Raw genomic sequence first — 22,065 nt, forward strand, 5'->3', positions numbered from 1 at the left:
TGTGGTGAGAACTTTGAAGACCTTCTGAGAGATTTGAATCCTATTCTGACCATGACTGCTGCTTATTCTCGCAGAGTTTAGGGTGACCATCTGTGTGTGATTTTTCATTTCCTTCATCAGCTGTGTTTCTGCTGTGTAGCGCTTAGAGCACTGAAGCACAACAGTGTTTATTTTTATGAAAGTGTGGGTGCTGATTGCTAAGTAAATGATACGTCTTGGGAAGCGGGCAAGCTGCTTGTGCCAGACAAAAGACAACACACAACATGAGCTGTCACTATGATTCAGCATGGGCAGCGGATCAGAGGGGCCTCTGCATTACGTATCGTTGAACGTAGAGCCCCTTTACAGAGTCCTCATGTAAATCCCTTTTTACCATGGCTAGCCTGTCTGTGTAGGCTGCTTTTGCCTTCATACTGTTTAAGCAAGTCATGGCTCTCCCTGGGAGCTTATTCACATCATTTCCCTGACATGGGTAAGCAAAAGCCCTGCTACACAATCTTATACAGCTGATCTTTCTTTTCTGTTAATTTGAAGTAGTCAGTTTGGTTAGTACATGATAGCAGAGCAAATGTCTTACCTGCTTTGATGATGTAATAATTTGAGATAATTCGTTTTAAAATGTTACTGTATTTTGGATGCTAAATTTAGCAAGGCTAAGTGTTACTCTTGTGTGTGAAATCCAGTGGCTGAAAGTTAAGACTGTATTTCCAGAGATGGTGATTGAAAAGCTATGTTTACAGATGAAAATAATAAAGTGCTAATTATCACTAGCCCAGCATGTGGCTAGCGTTGTAAATGAAAACAGTAAAATTTTGTTGTAACGGCATCTTAAATTTTGTACTTTTGCTGTGAGAGCAAGAATCAGCCTCTGTCTCCCCTATGCCCCCTACAGAGCTGCCAACGTTTTGAAAGGCAAAAATGCTTATTATGCTTTACCTTTTGTCCTGTTCCTATCTTTGTTAAACCTCAACTCGTAATTTCGTTACCCTTCTAAGGGTGCCTCATAGCAAGTAAATCAATCCAGGCTGACCCAACCGTGATCCCACCTGCCCTCCTTCCCTTGCCCTGCCCCTGGCAGTTGCACAATGAGCTGCCTCAGAGGTGAGTTGTCTGAAATCCGACGCTGTGCTGTGGCAATGGGTAGGGGCACTGGTTCGTCCTCAGCCAGCTCAGTTCCTGAAGCCCATGCCCCACTCTTGTGTGACGGGTCTTCCTGGGAGGAGGGATGGTTTCTACATTTCTGGTTGGGATTCAAGTTTGTTTAAAATGCAAACATAGACTGGCAGTGCTGGTGGAAGAAGCAGTTGCTGGTGTTTCCCTCCCTCCCACTGTCCTGTCCCTCTGTCAGGGAAGGCACTGCTGCATGTGCACACTAAAATAAATCAGAGGATTGCTCTAGGTTAAAACTAACAGCTGTTTTTATCTCAAATCCCTGCTCTGGTTTACCATGTGGCTGCAGAAGTGTTTACCTCCAGTACCAGGAGGGGTGTGAGAACAAGTGGCCAAAAGCGAGAGGCAGACAAGGCTTGCCTTTGTCTGTGGCTGCACTAATTTAAAGTGTTTTCAAGTGTTTATTGAGCTATGGCCTCACTTGTGGAAGTGTGGGGTGTTTTATGTTGTGAAACATCTGTAATGGGAAGAAATGCTCAAACCAGTGTGTTACTGAGGCAAGTAAGTGGCATAAAGATGAAGGTGGACTGCGTGCTTGTTGGCTTGTTAAGAAAATCAGTTCTGACAGAGGAGTGGATTCCTTCCTTTTAGTGGAAACAGCAATGAGTTTGGAGGACACAAATAAGGGCATTTGAAAATACTTGAAAAAGCTACTTAGAATTTGATGTCTCTGTGGTCTTAATTCCTAGGTGTTTCTTATTCATGGAGCTGTTGCATTGGTTGTCTAAACTTTCTTGCCCACACTGAGAAAAGCAAAAAGTAGATGCAGTGTCTTTGAGTGGCACACTGATGAAGAGCAGGGAAATGCTAAAGGAGCTGAACAGGAGCTAAACAGAAGAGGGGAAATTATAGTGTATTGAATCAGAAAGAGTTGTGTATTTGGAGTTAAAATGAATGCTTTAAAATATCTTTTTGCTTACATAACTCTTAATAGGTTTGGTTCTACCTTTGCTTAGTTAAGAAAGATTTAATTACATCCTGTATGTAGTCACAAACTTACAGAAAATCATAGCTTATATATGTAAAATCTTCTCAGGAAGCCCACTGGTTAAATTGAATCTGGTCAAAAGGCAGTGCCACATGTTAAAATTGAAATCAGTGTTTTGATAGCATCAGTTATGCCTTATAGACTATAATCTTAAACTGTCTGATGTCTTTATTTTATCATTCTCTCTTTATGTAAGGAATGGGAAAGAATTCTCTAGTCTTAAAGATTAATTTTTAACATGTTTTAGTAGTGAGAACAAGATTAGCAGTCACTAACAGCAGCCAATCTCAGGGGGAAAAAGTTCTGATTAATTGACTTCAACAACTATAAAGTATAATTAATCTTTTTTTTGTGGTTATTAATAGAGTACTTAGCACCCACTCCTGCATGTGCAGTATCCTCTCATTTTATTAAATTTCACATTTTCGTCTTATCCAATGCATTTTGGTATGTTTGTGTTGGTTCAGGTTCTGTATGTTGTTGATGTAAAGAACATGCGTATGAGAAATTGTTTTAAATCATCTTCATAATCGCAGCAGACATCAACGTGCCATAGCGCAGGGGTCGTATGTAATCCGTCAGGATAATTCATTTAGACTGCATTTGGAGGCGCCTGCAGAAGAGATGAATGGTTCTCCTGACAACAGCAATCTGCTTTCCTCTACTGGCTTCTGAAGAGATGCCCATGTTTCTAACACATGTTTTGGTGAAGAGCTGAGCTTATTCGTGTTTGCTGTGAGCATGGTCCTCAGGACACGTGAAATTCAGTGCACATCTGCAGATCTTCCAGCAAATGTCAGGTGTAGTGTGTACGTGCAAGTGATGTGGTGCTTCTGCAAATAGTTCCACAAGTGCCGTAGGTCTGTTCTGTGACGGAGAGGGCTGAAAGAAAGCAAGAGACAACAGAAGTTGTCAGCCCGTTCAAGAATAATTGATTTAGGAATTGACATCTGTCTCTTGTATGTGTTCTCAGATACGCCACCCTCATGCACACAGATTAACAGAAGCAAAAGATTCTGTGGTGCTTAATTAATAACTTCCAAATGAATGAAGTAGCTAATGCTCCTATATATATGGCTGTAGTGCAGAGAATTGTACTTTTTCTGGGAGAAATTGCTGAGTATTGCAGATTGCTCGCTGATACAGGATGTATAGATAGAAATATAGAATTGTTTTGGTTGGAAAAGACCTTTAAGATCATCAAGTCCAACCGTTAACCCAACACTGCCAAGTCCACCACTAAGCCATGTCCCTAAACACCACATCTACATGTCTTTTAAATACCTCCAGGGATGGAGGCTCCACCACTTCCCTGGGCAGCCTGTTCCAATGCCTTGACAACCATTTCAGTGAAGAAATTTTTCCTAATATCCAATCTAAACCTCCCCTGGCACAACTTGGGGCCGTTTCCTCTCATCCTATTGCTTGTTACCTGGGAGATGAGACCAGCACCCATCTCGCTACCTCCTTTCAGGTAGTTGTATAGAGCAATAAGGTCTCCCCTGAGCCTCCTTTTCTCCAGGCTAAACAACCCCAGTTCCCTCAGCTGCTCCTCATAAGACTTGTTCTCCAGACCCTTCACCAGCTTTGTTGCCCTTCTTTGGACTCTCTCCAGCACCTCAATGTCTTTCTTGTAGTGAGGGGCCCAAGACTGGACACAGGATTCAAGGTGCGGCCTCACCAATGCCAAGTGCAGGGGGATGATCCCTGCCCTAGTCCTGCTGGCCACACTATTTCTGATACAAGCCAGGATGCCGGTGGTCTTCTTGACCGCCTGAGCACACTGCTGGCTCATATTCAGCTGACCATCAATCAATACCCCCAGATCCTTTTCCATGAGGCAGCTTTCCAGCCACTCTTCCCCCAGCCTGTAGCGGTACATGGGGTTGTTGTGGCCCAAGTGCAGGACCCGACACTTGGCCTTGTTGAACCTCATACAGTTGGCCTCAGCCCATTGACCCAGCCTGTCCAGATCCCCCTGCAGACCCTTCCTACCCTCCAGCAGATCGACACTCCCGCCCAACTTAGTGTCGTCTGCGAACTTACTGAGGGTGCACTCGATCCCCTCGTCCAGATCATTGATAAAGATATTAAAGAGAACTGGCCCCAGTGCTGAGCCCTGGGGAACACCGCTTGTGACCGGCTGCCAACTGGATTTAACTCCATTCACCACAACTCTTTGGTCCCAGCCAGCCAGCCAGTTTTTTATGTGTCTCTGGGGTTGATCGGTGGTCTTTATGCAACTTTGGCAGAAATGATGAAGCACCACTTACATAGAGAGGCTCCAGAACTACTCTTCTACAGTACCAATAAAATAAAATGAGATTTCATTGTTCTGCAAGTTTCACTGGAAGGGTGATTTTTAGGAATTTCCAAACAGCTTGTGAGTGATGCTGCTGCCCTTGGCAGACTGTATATTGCATGCCGGACATGCAATGGTAATCTTTAAATTCTTCAAGCATGAAGTGTCTGGCACTTCTGCTGTCACTAAGCTAAGTGAAACACACAACAAAATGAGGTCTAAAATGTTCAGTCAGAATGAGCTACTTTTAAAAACTGGCTTCTTGCTATGGTAAGATGATGCTGTAGGTGCAGTTCAGCACAACTTTTTTCCTTCCCATTCCTTTCTGGTATGAATTGACAGCAGGTTCTTTAATGTGGATAGATTAGAGGAGTATTTTTCCTCACCTGTTTTCAAGAAAGCCGACAACAAAGGGGAGATTTGAGATTTGCATTTCCATTACATTGTGTGAGACAGATTAGAAAGTTTGTCTCTCTAGGCACTGGAAACAAGACTGACTGTTCCAAGCTACAAGCGGAAATTTGACATTTCTTAGTGATGTGTCTTTAAAAGTGTCTTTTTAAAACTTGCAATATGTTATTTGCATTTTATCACCTAAATGTGTAAGAGTGTTTCTGGAGTTCTTTTGCTTTTCTAATCAGAAAGGTGTGCCCTGATCATCATCCAAATGCAGTGCTGATATCGTTTCATGCTTGAGACAGCTGAACAGCAAACTAGTGAAGAGAATGGTTTAAATGAATGTTAGGCACGATCTTTTCTACTTTCAACTGGAGAAATTTATAGTTTAAGTACAATTTGGGTCAAAGAAGAGACCCAAGCTCTCCTTTGTCTTTGACTTCCAGCAGCATAGGCTTAAGATGCAAAAGTGTGGGGAGTAATCAAACATGTAATCATGTGCTTTATTGGTATTTCTGGCTGTGAGAAATAGCATTTGTGTGGTTACTGCATTGCAATAACAGGCCTATTGGGATGAGAAACTACCAAGTATTTTAGATCGTGCAAGCATTTTTATTTTCCTTAAAATGTACCCAGAACAATGTATCTGCCCGGGCAGGTGAAAGCTACTATGATTTCTATTCAAAAGGCCACTGTATTAGTGTATCTGCATAGTATTTCCAATCTGTGAATGAGTAAACCATTGCTCGCCCCTGTCACAGGAGAGGAAAAGCACAGAACTGCTTAACTTGCTCATTGTTTTTATTTAGGACATAACCTAAAACTGACTGCTGCTTATGTTGAAAATTATTTTTATATGTCTGCAGTATAAGGAGTTTAGAAATACTAGCCACAATGAATAAAGACCTAGTATATATTTGTTGTTTTTATTGTTGTTAATATAATAAGTTCCATATATTTCGTAATGCATGTGAGTACTTGCTTGCGAAAAGCCAGTTAACTAGCAAAGCAACCAGCATTTTTCTTGACTGTTAGGCGTGTTGTGACTAATAAGGAATGTGACATTTAAATGTTTACTAACTAATAAACCAAGGCCATACAGGTTTTGAATGATAAATCTTTCGCTTACTCTGAGGTTTATAACATGTCTTTGGAAAGAAACCAGGATTAAAATGATAAACCATATGTTTTGTGTAAGTTACCTCTTTGTAACATCGTACAATTGTGTTTCATGTATTAGAACAACAGAAATTCAGGAAAGTAATTTATCAGCAGTCACCCAAATGGAAATCCTGTTTGTCGTGGGATGGAACAAAGTGTTTTAAAACAAATTGCTAAACTTGGAGGAAGAAAAACATGGCCAAACAACAGCTTTACAAACAGAACTTTTGATTTTACTGAAGCAGGTATTCCAGTTACCTTCTCCTAAAGAAGATGCATCATTTTGGTTCAAGAGTGTTAGCAAGAAAAACAGCTGCAGTTTGCATCTGTTTGTGATTCTGTATATACCATCAGCACTTAGCTTTTAGAACGTGCAACTGTCTGTCAGTATGCTTGGATTATGAAGAGAATAGGTTTTGTTACTAGAAATCAGGGGCTTTTGCAAACAGATTAATCAGACCTAGTTAAGTACCACAGTTATTTTTCCTATGGCACTTAAGTGCGTTGAACTTACTTTTCCATTCAGTCTTGCATGAAATACACTTAAGAATTTTGAAATTTAGTTAAAATTCTTAAATATGTGTATAATTTTTGTCCCTAAAGCTTAGCTTACCTTTTCATGTGTAGTAGAGGAACTACACATATTAGTGTGTAATATGAACCACTTTCAGACTGTCACTTTTAGCTGTGAAAACAAACATCTGTCCATACAAATGATGTTGATCATTGTGAATTTCTAGAGTGTGAAATCGTGACGTAACGTTAAATCTGTTGTAATCACTTGGTAGGAACTGTAAACACAGGCGTGAAGTTTGAAGGGTAAGATGAACCTACAGATAACGTGTTTGGAGTGGTGTTGAAGACACTTTTTTAAGCAGCGTATCTAATCTGATTTTTGTTCTGCTATTTTTGCTTATTTTGTGGGGCTTATGTTATTGCAGGTGTCAGTTTTGCTGGATGCATCCTTGTGCTCGGGAATACTTTGTTTCATCTTGATACAGTAATTTATAAAGAGCCAGTGATGGTGGATATTACTTAAAACAGTCTTATTTCCAAAACAATGCACAAATTCTTACATATCTTGTACTACGTACAGGGGGAAATTCATGTCTAGCTGTTGAGGAAATAGATTTTTCAGTTTGCTCTTCATAATTTGATTTTCAGAATACACAATTTGTGCTATTTTTTTCCACTTGTTAACGAGTCGTCTTTAGTATTGTTACTGCTGTTTAAAATTAATATTCAAATGTGAGGTAGAGGGCCCCAGGTTGGAGTTATAGTTTAATTTGTTGTAGAAATCCAGAAAAATTGAGCGTGTTTGCTGAAGAGCTGGAAGAATTAATTACACCATTAAAATTGTGATACAGTAGAAAACAATGCACTGGCAGTTGGACAGTCAGACCTGACAGTTATTTTCAGTAGAGTATTTGCTGTCCATTGTCTTTCCACTTCTGTTCTCATCGTGTTGTGAATGCAGTAGCAACAGTAAAACTGGTGTGCTCTTGTTTTGTTGGTGGGTTTCTCCTTCCTTTTCAGAACCTGTTTTCTTATGTACGTGGCTGTTGAGGGAACATGAAATAGCAGGGGCACTTTCTGTACTGTCTGTGCAATTTTTTTAAGTCATTATGGATGATTTTTTATCTTGTTGAGGAAGTGGTAGCAGTTCTCTGGTCACCTGGGATGAGAAGTTAAACATCAGGTGACAGTAGTTGAATGGTGTATTCTCACAATTGCTGTTTCATCTGTGTGCGACTTACCTTGGAGTTTTCTTGCAACATGATTAGTACAGTTAAAAAACCAACAAACTTACACCACTGCTAAAAACCAGGATGACTAAAACACCAGCGATGCTTTGAGGATGAACGCGCATATCTGATTTATTTTTGTTCTTTTGTAGGTGATGGATGTGGACACACTGTTCTGGGCCCTGAAAGTGGAACTCTCGCTTCGATAAACTACCCACAGACCTCTCCCAACAGCACAGTCTGTGAATGGGAAATTCGTGTGAAGCCTGGGCAGCGAGTTCAGCTCAAATTTGGTGATTTTGATATTGATGACTCCGATTCCTGTCATTCCAGTTACTTAAGAGTTCACAACGGGATTGGCCCCACCAGGACAGAGATAGGTAGGAGCGTTTATTATTGGTGTGTGAAAGCTATTGTCTTATACAGAACTTGAAAGATACAGTTGGTACTTTTTAAATTTCTCCTTGTTTACCTGCTCGGAGCATAGTGTAACTTCTAGGTGTATGGTATTAGTTCTTTTCTGTAGCCCTAGAAAACTGTTATAATTCAGTTGGTTATTGGGCAGAGTAAGACCTTGCCTGGATACATCATACACTGCTTTGTACAGTGTGGATTTTGAGTCCAATAAGAAGTGATGAAAAGAAGGAGGTGTTTATTATTTACAGGAATTTCAAATAAGGAAAAGAAAGGAATTTTAGTAATTCTGTAATCAGAGTTGTGTTTTTCCTGAGCTGTGTTTCAAGGAACCCCTGCAAAACTTTGAGGAGTGGTACCTCACCACAGTACAAAAACAGCCATCAGGTACCAGTTTTAGTAAATTTACTACTGATAGTACAGCTAGAAAGCACAGCTAAGGAAAGATTCTCCTGTGTGCTGTGCAGGTCTTCAGTACAGGATGGAGTACAGGTGCAACTGTAACTATATAAAAATAAAAGCGGTAAAGAAAACAGTAGTTTGATTGTCCCTTTCTCTGGTGACATGCTCATTTCAAATATGCTTACTGTTGTTGCTCAGCAAATGAGCTCTCTGTCTGGAATGCCAGAGTATTCTTAATGTAATTATTCTTAAGTTAATTGAATTTTGTTTACTGGTATTAAAGTGTACGTAAATGTCTGTCTTCCTGACACAATTCCCACATCCTAAAAACGTACTGAAAAAATGATGGATAATAATGATAGCAGAACATCCTACATTTTGTTTGTGCATACAACAGTTAGATGCTAAATGCTACACAGATCCTATAATAATCTTTGATTCTTCAGATTCTCAAAGGAGACTCCACTGTAACGTTTTTTTTTCCTCGGACATTTCCCAGTAGCTAGCAAAGTTCTTGTAAGCAGTGGAGAGGGAATTGCAGTACTATGAGGATCTTCACTTAAAAAAAAAAAAAAGTAAAAAAGAAAAAAAAGGAAAAGTATCTATATCTTACCTGAGATGCCTTTCTTTTTATATGTGATAGCTCTGATTTGAACTGTTCATCTCAGTGATATTAAAGGATGCCAGGCTTCAATAGTTGTGTAGCTCAAATATTCCCCCTTTTCTGGTAGTATCCATAGTTTAATTTTTGTCCTCTTTAAGAGGACAAATTGAATTTCATTACTATAATGGATGGTTTTTTTCAAATAGCAGTGTGACATCATCTATGTCAAGGTATATGTAGGGTTTTAAGACACTTATGGTTACTTTGCATAAAGCTCAAAATGAATTGTCATTCTTCCTTCACTAAAAGTAGTTGTTATTGTGCAGATTAATTTTATTTTCTTTCCTAAAGCGGGGGGGAGATTTACTAAGATTGTTTTTGTGCAACTTAAATGCCGATCCCACTAAATTGAGTCTTTTTATGAAGAGGCTAGTGGAATGTTAGCTTTGTTAACCCTCTTTTCCAACTGTTACCTAGGTAAGTGTGTGTGAAAATAAGTATGTGCTTGGAGCCTTGAGCCAGACTTGGTCTAAAATAGGAAACAGTGAAGTCCTTAAATGGCAAGGAACGTCCAGTTCTGATAAGTCTATTATTCACTTTTACAAGTGACTTAATGGGTTCGAGTAAATTTTCTACTTCATTTGTTTCTCTTGACTTTCAGCTGTTCCCAGCTGGCGTAGCAGCACAGTATGTTGAGAAATTGTGTGTGTTGTTCTGCTCTTAATATCACTGTTTGTTCTGTGATTTAATTTATTAACAGTGGCAGATACATATGATGCAGTTTCTTGGATGTTTGTGTTTGAAGCAACAAACACTGGAGGGTTTAAACAGTGACCTGAATTTATTTGGAAGAAATCTGGATTTATCCTAAGTTTTTCCATTCAAGACTACTGACATGGTCTAACGTGAAAGTACTTGTATTACATAAAGTCTGAAATTTAGTGATACCTACTTGAAACCAAAATGACTTAAAAATCAGCTGATTAGATTAAAAAACTAATTGTTAGTGGCTTAGTTCATTGATAAACAGAGAAGGTTTCTAATGAATCTTTTAAGGGCTAGTTCTCATTCCAAGCCTTTTGAATGTTTGTCAATAAATCAAAAGAAGATTTAAATCCTTGGTGTTAAGTTTGTCTCTAGATTAAGTAAGATCTAGAGGTGTTCTGTATTAGATTCCATCACAGTCCAATCACTGTGTCAAAGGCTGTATCTCCATGGTGCGAGCAGCGCTGGATAGTTTATCCAATCTAAATCTTGCCCTGTGTATTTGCCCAAAGAAGAGGATAAATGGTGTCTTGAGGGACAGTCTGACCTACCCTGAGAGGAGTCTCATGCTGGTCAATTGTGTAACAAGATCCAGTGGCTGAAAACAAAAATTAATACAAAAAAAAAAAAAGGAAAAGAAAAGTGGTAGTTGGAAAAATGATGCAGTTCATCGTAATGCATGCAATTAATCATTGACACATGCCTTAGAGCAAAACATAGGGTCAGTGTGGAGCCTTGATGAAAGGGTACTTACTTCTTTGTAACTCTTGCTGATAACCAGTTTAAGTAGTGAATTGAGGTAAAGATATTTATGTAATATTATAAATTTCATTAAAGTATCGTAAAATCTATTTTCTGTTTTTTTCATTAGAAAATACCGTTGCTTTGTTCAAAAAATAGCTGAATAAGCAACATTTAGAAAGCTCTGAATAATGATAGGAATTTGTATTTCTAATTCTTTTTATTTTATTAGTATTTGAGGGTGCAGTTCACTTTTTAAATGAAGTTGACATACAAATTGTATTTGTTTGTGTTATATTTATATTTGTTTTGTATTATATTTGTTAAGAACTATTCCTGCAGGGCTGTGTTATTTCACTCCGTGTGCTTTAGTATTGTAATTTGCCTTTAGTTGAGAAGGGAGTCTGGCTTCTTTTCTTTGCTATTTTACGATATGATAACATACTTATTATCAAGCAAGCAAATAAGTGAATGGTAAACTGAAACATATGCAGTGTCATTTGCTGCTGGTGATGATCCACTTTGATTATCCACTGTGGAATATTAAATAGGGTTATGGATGGTTTACAGCATTGAATGATCAAGGGAGCCTAAAGAACAAAAGATTTTTTTTTTTTCCTCAACGGGTTAATAAACTGATCAGTATTTTATTAAAGTTGCTAGTTAGTAGGGCTGGAGAATTCCCTATTGACTCGGGTCTGTTTAACAGCCGTTCATCCAGGTAATGTTATTTGGTAGCAATTCTAGGACTCCACCGTTTGCTTTGCATGGACACTGACCACATTATTTAGTGTCATGCACACGTATTTGTTTTTGAATATACACCAGAAGTGCTGTGAGCTTACGCTGCGAATGAAAAAAGATGCTTAGTGTTGGTTTTGGTCCATGTCTGTTCTCCCCCTTCTCTCCATAGGAAAATACTGTGGGTTTGGCTTTCAAATGGATGGTTTAATTACTTCAAAAAGTAATGAAGTCACAGTACAGTTCATGAGTGGAACACACACTTCTGGACGTGGATTTCTTGCAGCTTATTCAACCACTGACAAATCAGGTATTTATAATTATTTGTTAATTTTTCTGGTTAATTTTTATGCTGGTAAAGTTAGAGCTGCCTAGTAAAAACACAGAACTAATTTATTTATTCCTTTGCTCTCACAAATTAACTTCTAAAAATGAAGACTTTCAATACAGTCTTCCTGATACTTCTGTGTAGGAAACTGGACTGTTCAGTTACTGTGTAAGTTACTGTAGTTTTAAAGAAGTGATATCAGAGCTTAGCCTGGATAGCAGGCCAAGAATCGCAGTTATCTGTTACGAGTGAAAGAGCTGCTTCAGATAAAGGACAAAATGCATTTTTTCAGGTAGTAAACGAGGTGGCAGATAACTAAAAAATTTTTTTATCCGACTGTATATATTTTATACAGACCAACCTCGTGGGAAATTTTATTTCAGTAATAGTTTCCTGTACTCCCTCAACTCTTTAGTTATATAATCTGCTGACGACTACTTAATTTTTTTTTGCCATTTCTTGCTTTTTTCCGTGTTTTTGGTTATTCCAGCCTCTAAAGGAGGCTGCTGTATTTGTTTTGCATCTCCTTCCACTCATTGTGATGGTGAGTGACAGACATGGTCCACGAGGAAACGAAGGATTGCCAGCAACTGCTTCACAAAGCAAAAATGTTGAGAAAACCCTTTCTAGAAGTAATTGTAAAGAGAGCAGAGAAAGAGTTTTCATTTTTAATTTGTATTTTGTGGGTTTTCTGATGCTTTTCTCTCTGTATTTTGAACTGTATGTGCTGGTACACAGCAGACTGAACGTAAAATTTGAGATATCGGTCATGGATGCCAGTAACGTCACACTAATGTTTGTTCCCTGTGCTGCCTGGTTTCAGTGCTGTAGGACTGTTAAATGCTGAACACAGGCCTGTTTAGCCTATTAATTTGATTTTGTGAAAAGAGCGTGTGTTTGTGTCTCTGAATGATTATACTCTGAAGTATAGCTATAAATTTAAAATTAAGCTGCACAAAAAACGAATGTTTGTAGTGTTTCTCTTCTCGTCTGTGTCACATTCTCAGTGGATTTCCCACTTAGACAAATTATCAAGGTTCTACTGTAATACAAAATGTGTTGCAAGAAAATTTAGTAGGAACATGGTTTTTTCATTCTGAGACTTTTGGTTAAGCCATAGAGGCTCAAATGTATATTTTTGTGCGCTTTATAAAAGCATACTCAAACTTGTCTTTATCATCCTCTTGACCTAACATTTTTTCTTTCCAGACCTAATTACCTGTTTAGACAATGCAAGTCACTTTTCCGAACCAGAATTCAAGTAAGACTGATTTTTACCTGTTTCCCCCCAGTCTCTTTAATGAAGTCATTTTAGTGTTTCTACTTCACTCTGTCACTTACACCTGATGCAGCTTGAAAATTGGCTGTCGAGAGAACTTAAACAAAGTAATGAGGGTTAGAGCTGAATAATTTTGACATTTGCACTCCTCCTTCCTCTCTCTCTCCCCCCCCCTTTTTGTTATTTACATGCAGTATACAGTAGAACCTCGTTAATTTGCACTAACATGTAGGAGCTGATATCTCATTCCCATAGAAAGAATATTGCTTTTATAAACACATATTACAGCAGGGATACACCTTAAATACTGAAATTCATATTACAGTTATCTAAGGAGTGCTAAACTATGACATGTTAAAAATTACAAACCCATTTCACAGTTTGGTGTGAATTAATGAGGTTCTGTGAAGACATAAAATGTTGCACCTTCTCATGGGGGGTAATATACGTCATGTCCCTATTTTCTCTTTCTCCATTTCCATCTAAAGCAAGGACAGTGTTTAAAGCTGCAGACTGCTGTGAAGTACATAAACTTACTTTTTGGAGAACTTCAGCCCTGGCATCATGGAATGTTTCAAAGTGCAACCTTTGCATTTCTCTCTCATTTTCCCAAGTTCCAAAATAGGGCTCTAATTGTAGGTTCTGCCGTTACCCAACATGTGTTGAAGTCTCTGAATCCCACTATTTTTGTGGTATCTGCAAAGTTGCTTCAACTGTTGTTGAGCTACAGTGAAAATGTTAATAGTTTACTCCAGTTCACTGTTAAATCCTGAAGATTTAATAGTTTTTGTATGTGTGGTATGAAATGGCACTAGAACATGAACACGGGCTTGGATCAGAGGTGCAGATGTCTTGCCTCTTGCTTTTCATGAGCTAGTGGTATTAACTGAATTTGGCCATTTTTTTTATGATCAGAGCATTCCCAGGAGCCATTATAAAATAACATTACTTTTCAGATATATTATTTAAGGATGCAAAACAGATATGCAAGTCTCTAGTTTATAAAATAAAATTCATTAATATTGCTACTTATGACTTTCAGTTTTCAGAAGCCATGCAGTATTTATATCATAAAATGCTGGCTTTATTAATTTATTATATTGAGACTGGAACTGTAGTTTCAACTGAGACATTTTCTTAAATTTTTTTCAAATGTCTGTTCTACTGTTGTGTACTTCCCTTCCTGAGTTGTTTTTTTTGTCTGATTTGATATGTCTTCAATTAGGATATATCCTTAAATAGTGATATAACAATGTATTGTAAATCAAAAACATAGTGACTTTTATAACATTATAGGCTGTAGTTGCATGCCTGTCTTGACTTGATATTTTGTTCTCTTCCAGTAAATATTGTCCAGCTGGATGTGTGATGCCTTTTGCTGATATTTCAGGCACTATTCCCCATGGATACAGAGACGTAAGTAAAAATACCACGAACTCGTGAGAATTTTGGTAAAACACGCACACTATAATTAAAAGTCAATTATAGTTGTACACATTAGTTCTGCTGCCCAGGTTCTGGAATTTTTACCTCCTAAAGTGAATAACACGGTATTCAGTTTTGTGCACAGCTGCTAAATAGCTGGTGCTTCAGATGTTGCCATCTCCAAGAAGTGAAGTAGCATGGTAGGGACTCCAACATTTGTGTAAGGCCTGCTGAGAAAGGTGGATCAATCAAAATGTTGTTTTATGCTTCCTGTTTTGTTTTTGTCTCAGGTTGGGAAATTCAGATTTATAAAGAGAGAAACAGTTCTTTTAATGGTGTCCTCTTGTTTTTGACACTGTAATACATCTCTAAACAGAGAGTCTCAGTGGTTATCTTAATTTTTTTTATTACAGCGTGAGAGATGAAATGCTATTTATGCTCAGCAACCATAAATCCATTTGCAAAACAGAGTTAATACTGAAACATTAATAGTTCTGGAAATAAAACATTAATATAAGTGGAAATGGAAATCTTTAATAATGTACTGTTTACTTAGAACACTACAAAAACCTGTACACTGTTTTTCTGATGTAAGCTTTTGTAACTGAATTAGCATACCTGCCGTAGGACTGGAGGGTGTTGGCTTTGTTTATTTTTAAGTTGTTATAATTTTGCATGCAATCTAGTAAAAAAACTACATTAAATCTTTGTTTATCTTAATATACTCTTTTTAATAAGCCTTTAGATCTAACACAGAGGAAAGACAACTTTAAATTGTTACTAAGCAAAGATTTTAATACCCAATATGAACGTCAAGAGTGCCTCTCTCATTTTCTCTTCTCAAATATCTGTAAATCCTAGGCTACCTGCTTAAATAATTACCCATCTGTAAAAATGTCACCACAGTGTAACTGTGTTATATGTTCTGGTCCACAGTGAGTCCTTACTATCTGCAGCATTTGTAGGAGTTCTGCTTGTTGGGAGGTTTTTTGCCAAAATCTGGAAAAAATTGTGTTCCATGGAGGAAAAAGGAAACTTTAGGAAATAAATGCCCTGTGACTTTTCTTTCTGTATACTTTATTGCTCTGAATAAAAAGGCAGAAAATTTCCCAGAAGTCGTGTGGAAAGAAATCGAATAGTTCAGCACTTTACCCAGAGTTTCAGGTAGAGATTTCTCACGTGTCTCTTTCAATGATCAGCAACTGCTTGCTGCTTTAAAAAATACCCTAAATTTTGATTCTTTTGTGTGTGACCCTGATGTCCACAGTCCTTGAGGACTTGGAGCACTCATTGCTGACATCTTCTGGTGAGCAGGGAGGAGAGAGCTGCATCTATAGCAGAATCCCATCTCTTACTTTCAAGGGAAAGTAGGAAAGTAAAGGGGAGCTGTGTGCATGAGCGAGACATCATCACATTTATTTAGAAAGCTTTGGGGATATTTGGGGGGGTGGGGAATAGGGTTAGAGTTTTTATGTGTGAATGTACTGAGGAGAATTATGTTTGGAAAAGTCTTGGTGAGCAGTTTTATTTGCCAATGAGCTTGAGATACAGGGACATCCTGGCCTGCTGCACCATGCAGTTATTTCTAAAGAGCCACAATGGAGGAAGTTGTTCTGTTTTTAAAATAATGTGAGAAAGAAAATAAAATAATCCATTAAGTCTTCCTTCTCTGGAAAGGACCTGCTGATTCCTTCTTAAAGAGTTGTGGTGAGGATCTGTAGCAACCAGTGGACTGGTTGGCAGAGCAGTGCAGCAAATGTGTTTAGTAGCAACAGCTAGCAGCGGGCTTCGTTTAGGGGAGCTAAATATGGTGTCTGGAAGGTACACTGGGAGATACCTAGGTGGTCCTTCAGACTAGCTTGGACCCACTCGATCTTCTCAAATGGAGGTTGATCCCAGTCTCATTGGAGACTCTGTGCTGTGCCCGAAGGATTTGGTGTAGTGAGTCAGTCCTGCTCTCTGTGGCACAGCTAGCCTGCAAGCCAGGGAAATGACAGTGTCACTGTGACATTTGTTAGCGGATCTGGGCCAACAGTCATCCACGGAGAGAAGGAGAGAACAGGATGTCCTGCAAAAACTTTTTGTGTAACTCCTCGCCATTGACCTGTACAACCTAGGTGACAGGGTTTCTTAGAACAAATGTTATTCCTGTGTTACTGGGGGTTTATATGGATCACATTGTTGGATGGTTAAACATGGTTTAACCATGAGTTAAAACATATAACCCACAGGCTAAAAAGTTACAAAATGTACAGTGCATCACTTCATGTGAGAAAATGAATAAACATACTTTCAGTGTGCTTCCTATTAAAAGGTTTTCTATGTATTCCTGTATTCGGCTTCTGTTGTCTAACATAATAGATTTATTGTAGGCTGAACGTCTGGCTGCCTGGCTTTTTCAGACTGGTTCACCTTGCTGTTTGAGCTTATTTGATGACAAGAGTTACATTCCAGATGCATCGGGGCGAGGGTGCAGTGAAATGTAGGAGCTTCTTTTGGTGTTTTTATAAATTCCATAATAAACCAAAGATGAATAGTTTCAAAATAACAGAGATGAACAGTTAAATAAGAACAGTTTCTTAATGTAATAATAACAAAGACTATAACTGGACAATGTAGCATTTACAATATACAGTGTAGTATTTAATATATTCGCAATGCAGCATTAAATTTTTCTTTTTCCCCCTTCTTCAAGTCTTCATCACTTTGTATGGCTGGTGTTCACGCAGGCGTTGTGTCAAATACCCTGGGTGGCCAAATTAATGTTGTAATCAGCAAGGGCATTCCATACTATGAAGGCTCCCTGGCTAATAATGTCACCTCAAAAGTGTAAGTGTACTTCTGATGTTCTCCTTCTATTTAGCACCTCTGGATCTTGGTAGTGTCTCATCATGGGAATAATGTCAGCTAGTGGAGCTACATGTTCCATGGAGAGGTTCCCTTCTGTAAGGTGCTCACAATGCTCTTTTGCTACAGTGTGATTGTTTTACCAGATATTTTTAACCTCTAGACCATAAAGATTAGTTTTCCAAATTCTGCAAGGAGGTTTTATCTTCCAAAATGCACAGCATGGCCATAAATTCCTAATGGTCTGTGGAAAAATAATCATTTAATGGCAACTTTTTAGTTGCAGGGAAAAGAGTGTAACTTGTCATTTTATCTCAGAAGTCCAAGGAATGAAAGCAATGAGGGGAGATTCATTCCTGTTATTACGATTAGCTTAATTTAAACATTTTAACGAAGTCTTGTGTTTTGCTGGGCAGCTGTTTGTCTGGAGGCCTTCAACTCCGATAGTATCTCTGGACTAGATTTCAGTTGAAAAGGTGTTTGTACTGCAAGCACTGCAGCTTCGTGACCGGAGTGTTACTTTAATAGTGAAGCACTTGTTTAGGGCCATGTGCGTAGGTTTGAGTGGAAAGCAGTCAGACAAGAAAAATAAATTGAAGACAGTTTGTTTCAATTTTCCTCACTGACTACTACAAAAAACATCTTCTTTTGTTCTCTGCAGAGGACCGTTATCTACAAGTCTCTTCACATTTAAGACAAGCGGTAAGCGTTATCACATGTATTTCACCTTGATACTGTCGTACAAATGTTGTGAGTAGAAATAAGTGTGCAAGTATTTTTTCTTAATTTTTGTTCTAGTTAATGAGACTTTTTTTTTTACTGCGTTCCTCAGTAATGTATATTTTTGAACTGTTTTACTATCTCATTTTGATGATTAATCAGCGCTACATTTATAGATACAGTGATGTATAAAGTAAGCCTTGCTTATCTGCAGAAAGAGATTCTTTCAGGTTATAGATAAAATATGATAAAAATATGATAAAATCTGCCTCTTACACAGGTGTTGTTCTGGTCTCTAGCTAGGTTCTGGATGATGTACATGTACCCTTTTTGAAGATATTGTAATAGCTTTTAGAGCCATCCGATTCACTATTGAATCCTCCTAGATCTAAGCAAGAAAATAAACTTCATATTTCAATTAATAATTCATGTATCATTTTTATGTTCCTCTATTATAGCCTGGTTTAAAGTGACTTGACTCCCATACTTTAAATGCACTGCTAAAGCAGAGTTGGGTGCTTCAGAGTTACTCTTGTTTTGTACCAGCTGTGCAGTCTAGGTTTTTTCCAGGTTAACTCCTTACACGTGTTGCCTGCTAAGAAAGCTAGCAGAAATCCCCAAAGGATTCTTCAACTTGCTATGTGGTGAATTCCTTACGTCTTTTGCTCTGGAAAGGCATCTCTTGGGCCTTGCTCTGTGTGGAAGTTGTGTTCCTTCTTGGCTGTTGTGTTTTGTTCTGTAAATATGTACCAGGTTGCTGATTGGTATAACAAGTGTTCCCCCTTTTTAAAGCTTTACTGCTTTGCACACTTCTACTTTCTATCAATGACCTGTTTTTCAAATAAATTAGCTGTAGTTTTCTAAATGAATGTTGGCTTTTCTGTAAGTCACTTTAAATGCCATCTTTGAATGGATGTTGGAAGTATTGTGAAGACAGGGGCCTTTCGTTAGTCTCCTTAACTGTTTTAATAACTATAAAAAAAACTAACAAAAGCATTACATCTGTTTTCTGTAAGGATAAAGTTAAAAACAACAGAAAAGGGGGAATCATACACATACTCCTCAAAAGTAAACAAATACCTCTCCTAATACATAAGTAAAAGTGATGCTGAATGGGGATATAAAGGCAGGAATCTGATGGGCAGGAGTGTTTGGAGATGGAAATCTAGACAAACAAGCGAAAATTAGAAAATATAATCCACATAATATGAAAATAATTTCTCTCCCAGACCTCTGCAAGAGCTGGAAGAAGGAATTGCATGTCTGGTGACGTTATGCATGGAGAATATTAAACACAGTGACCGTGGCAGGGTTTGTTGAGGTTTTTCGTCTTTCAAAATGTGATCCGATAGTGTATATGAAAGTAAATAAATGGCCTGGAAATACGAAGAGATAGGACAAAATGCTGATCTGGAGTATCTGGATTTCAGTGACACGTTTGAGAAATTTTTGAATAAGCTAGAGCCAAGATGTAGGCCTATATTAAAATGTGTGTAGTTGGGTGGCCTGGGAGTTAGCTGGAGGAAAAAGAGGACTCTGGTATGCTCAAATGAGGTTTGCCAGACTGTGGTGAAGTTACTAGTGTGGTTTGTCTGTAGTAGTTGGTTTCATGACTTGGTACAAAAGAGAGGAGTGTGTTATTAATGCTAGAGATGTGGTCAGTGCAGAGGGTGATTAAACTCTTTGTACAGGAAGACCTGGCTGACTTCGAGACTTGAGTAATAGAAATTAATGGAAGCATCACAAAGCAAAAGTGTAAGTTTGGGTACGTAGAGACTGAGGCATTTCTGCTTCAAACTGGCAGATGGAAGTGACACAAGGGAAAGTGAAGTGCTAATGTGATCCTGGGCTGTAGCAGGTGAAGTACGTCCAGTAGAGACAACGAACTATTAATGCCATCACACAGGACATTGCCAAAACCTTTTCTGGGATACAGTCGCACATGGGCTCTGCCACCTGCACCTCCCTTGAGGGATGAGCACCCGACCTTGGTGCAGAGGGGGGCTGCAGGGGACCTGCAGGGAGAGGGGGAGCTCACAGCAAAAGGGAAACCAGGCTGGGTTGTTCGGGCTGGCTGACTGTGGGCAGAGATTGCTCTCTACTGATATGTCTGGGGAAAACATGTCTGAGAGGGGAAAACTGTTGGCACTACAGAACAAGATTTTTAGCAAAGACCAAATGGATACCAACTAGCCACAAGGAAATTTAGCCAGGAATTTAGGAGATGTTTTTTAGCCATCAGCAGAATGTGACATGGGAAGAAACTTCTAGTAAGAATGGTGACAAAAAAATACAACTTATTTAAAGAATGTGTTTGAGCTCAAGGCCAGGATTGTAATATGGCTTCCTACATTCTTTGGTGTATTGTTTGAATTTCCATTGTGGTACTGAGGAGGGTTTAAAAACCAAGACCTTACATAGACACAAAAAAGAAATGAATGATCAAGTGTCTGTTTCCCATTCCTGCATCAGCCATACATACTATTAAACCATGACAGCTCCCCCAAAGCTTCTCTTCTAGTGCTCTCTGTGGGTGGTGGTTGAGAGAATATCCACATTACTCTTGAGCAGGCCTAAATCATGTAATACTCAAGACCATAGGTTTGGTTCCAGTGTCACTTTTAGAAAGCAGAAGACAGTGTGTTTTGTTGGTAGTGTTGTTATGGAATAAATTTAGATGGCAGTTTAATATTTGCATGTAGAGTCCTAAACTCCAAGCAGGTGAAATCATTGTGTGACTTGAATTTTCATTTTGAATCCTCACCTTTTCTGTTGCTCAGGTTGCTATGGGACACTGGGGATGGAGTCTGGGGTAATCCCTGATTCCCACATCACGGCATCATCTATTCTTGAATGGTCTGACCAAACAGGACAAGTGAACATTTGGAAACCTGAAAATGCCAGACTAAAAAGAGTTGGTCCTCCTTGGGCTGCTTTTATCAGTGATGAACATCAGTGGTTGCAGATTGACTTGAATAAAGAAAAGAGAATAACAGGTAAGTGAATCTGGTGTGGCTTTTAAGGAGCATTCAAAAAATTGGGTTACTGGCATCCTTTTTTCTAGTGTTTGGTCTTAGATGAAGTCCAGGTGACATTTAATGACCATTACCGCAAAGTTGGTTCCATGTCTTAGCTAATATACGGAGGAGCCTGGAGTTAGAGTTGAACAGGTGGAGTTTCATGGTAGAAAACACATCTTCCTTCAGAATTTGTTGAAGTGTTTCATGTGGTTTTATTGGATCCTTGATGCTTCCCTTTTCCTGCTGATTGTTTCCTTGGAGGTGCAAAGCCATACCCAGTCAGGTCAGTCCACTGGTACCTCTGATGCAGGTGTACTGACTTCTGTTTCTAGGTGTTCCCTACTGCCCATCATGGCCGTAGTGAATCCAACAGTGGAGACAGGAACAGTTGCAGTGCCATGTGAGATGATAAGCAGCAGAGTAAACCAGCTGGCAGCCTCCCCTTCACCTTCTTACCTGAAGGGGAACTTGGGCTGAGAACTGGGGATGGTGGGCCCTTCAGCAGTCTGTTGTGCTCTCCCTCAGCAAATGAACCAAACGGTGCAGCCTGATGGAGCCAGAGTCTGGGTTAGGCTCTGCCCCTTCACAGAGACAGGGTGATGGACCATCCGTCATGGTTTTAGTAGCTCTGTTTATCTGGAGAGACAGCTGGAGGGGCTATTTCCCAATCCACTCTGGATGGTTTGCTTCCCATTTGGGGAGCTGAGCGAGCGAGCGAGCTCATGGTTACCTCTTGATCACAGTGTGGCCCGTGCGGAGCAGTGAAGCACCGAGGCATTTGCATTTTGGAATTAACCTCAGGGGTAGCCTCAGGTAGTGGCAGTGCAGCTGTTGTATCTTCTGTGCTGACGTTAGTGTTTTCTGTTTTGATTTAATTGTTCAGAGGTGATTTGCTGTTGTTAATAAAAAATATGAAAGTCAGTAAAATGCTGATTAAGTTTCAGTCCCTGTAGAAGTTTCAGACCCGAGCACCTTGGATAAAATTTCTGCGATGTAACTGGACCAGTGGAGATTCCA

General features: G+C 39.0%; 1 protein-coding gene across 1 annotated transcript in view; it reads left to right on the plus strand.

Moving 5' to 3' along the window:
* DCBLD2 (discoidin, CUB and LCCL domain containing 2) overlaps positions 1–22,065 on the plus strand; it is a 46,303-nt gene that overhangs the window by 11,379 nt on the left and 12,859 nt on the right. Inside the window, exons 2-8 of the mRNA XM_068417371.1 lie at positions 7,915–8,142; positions 11,602–11,739; positions 12,967–13,018; positions 14,380–14,452; positions 17,157–17,290; positions 17,970–18,010; positions 20,809–21,024. Of these exons, the coding sequence (XP_068273472.1) occupies positions 7,915–8,142; positions 11,602–11,739; positions 12,967–13,018; positions 14,380–14,452; positions 17,157–17,290; positions 17,970–18,010; positions 20,809–21,024 (882 nt within the window). The remainder of the gene's footprint in view (positions 1–7,914; positions 8,143–11,601; positions 11,740–12,966; positions 13,019–14,379; positions 14,453–17,156; positions 17,291–17,969; positions 18,011–20,808; positions 21,025–22,065) is intronic.

This window comes from Nyctibius grandis, chromosome 23, assembly GCF_013368605.1.
Source record: "Nyctibius grandis isolate bNycGra1 chromosome 23, bNycGra1.pri, whole genome shotgun sequence".
Classification (NCBI taxonomy): Eukaryota; Metazoa; Chordata; class Aves; order Nyctibiiformes; family Nyctibiidae; genus Nyctibius; species Nyctibius grandis.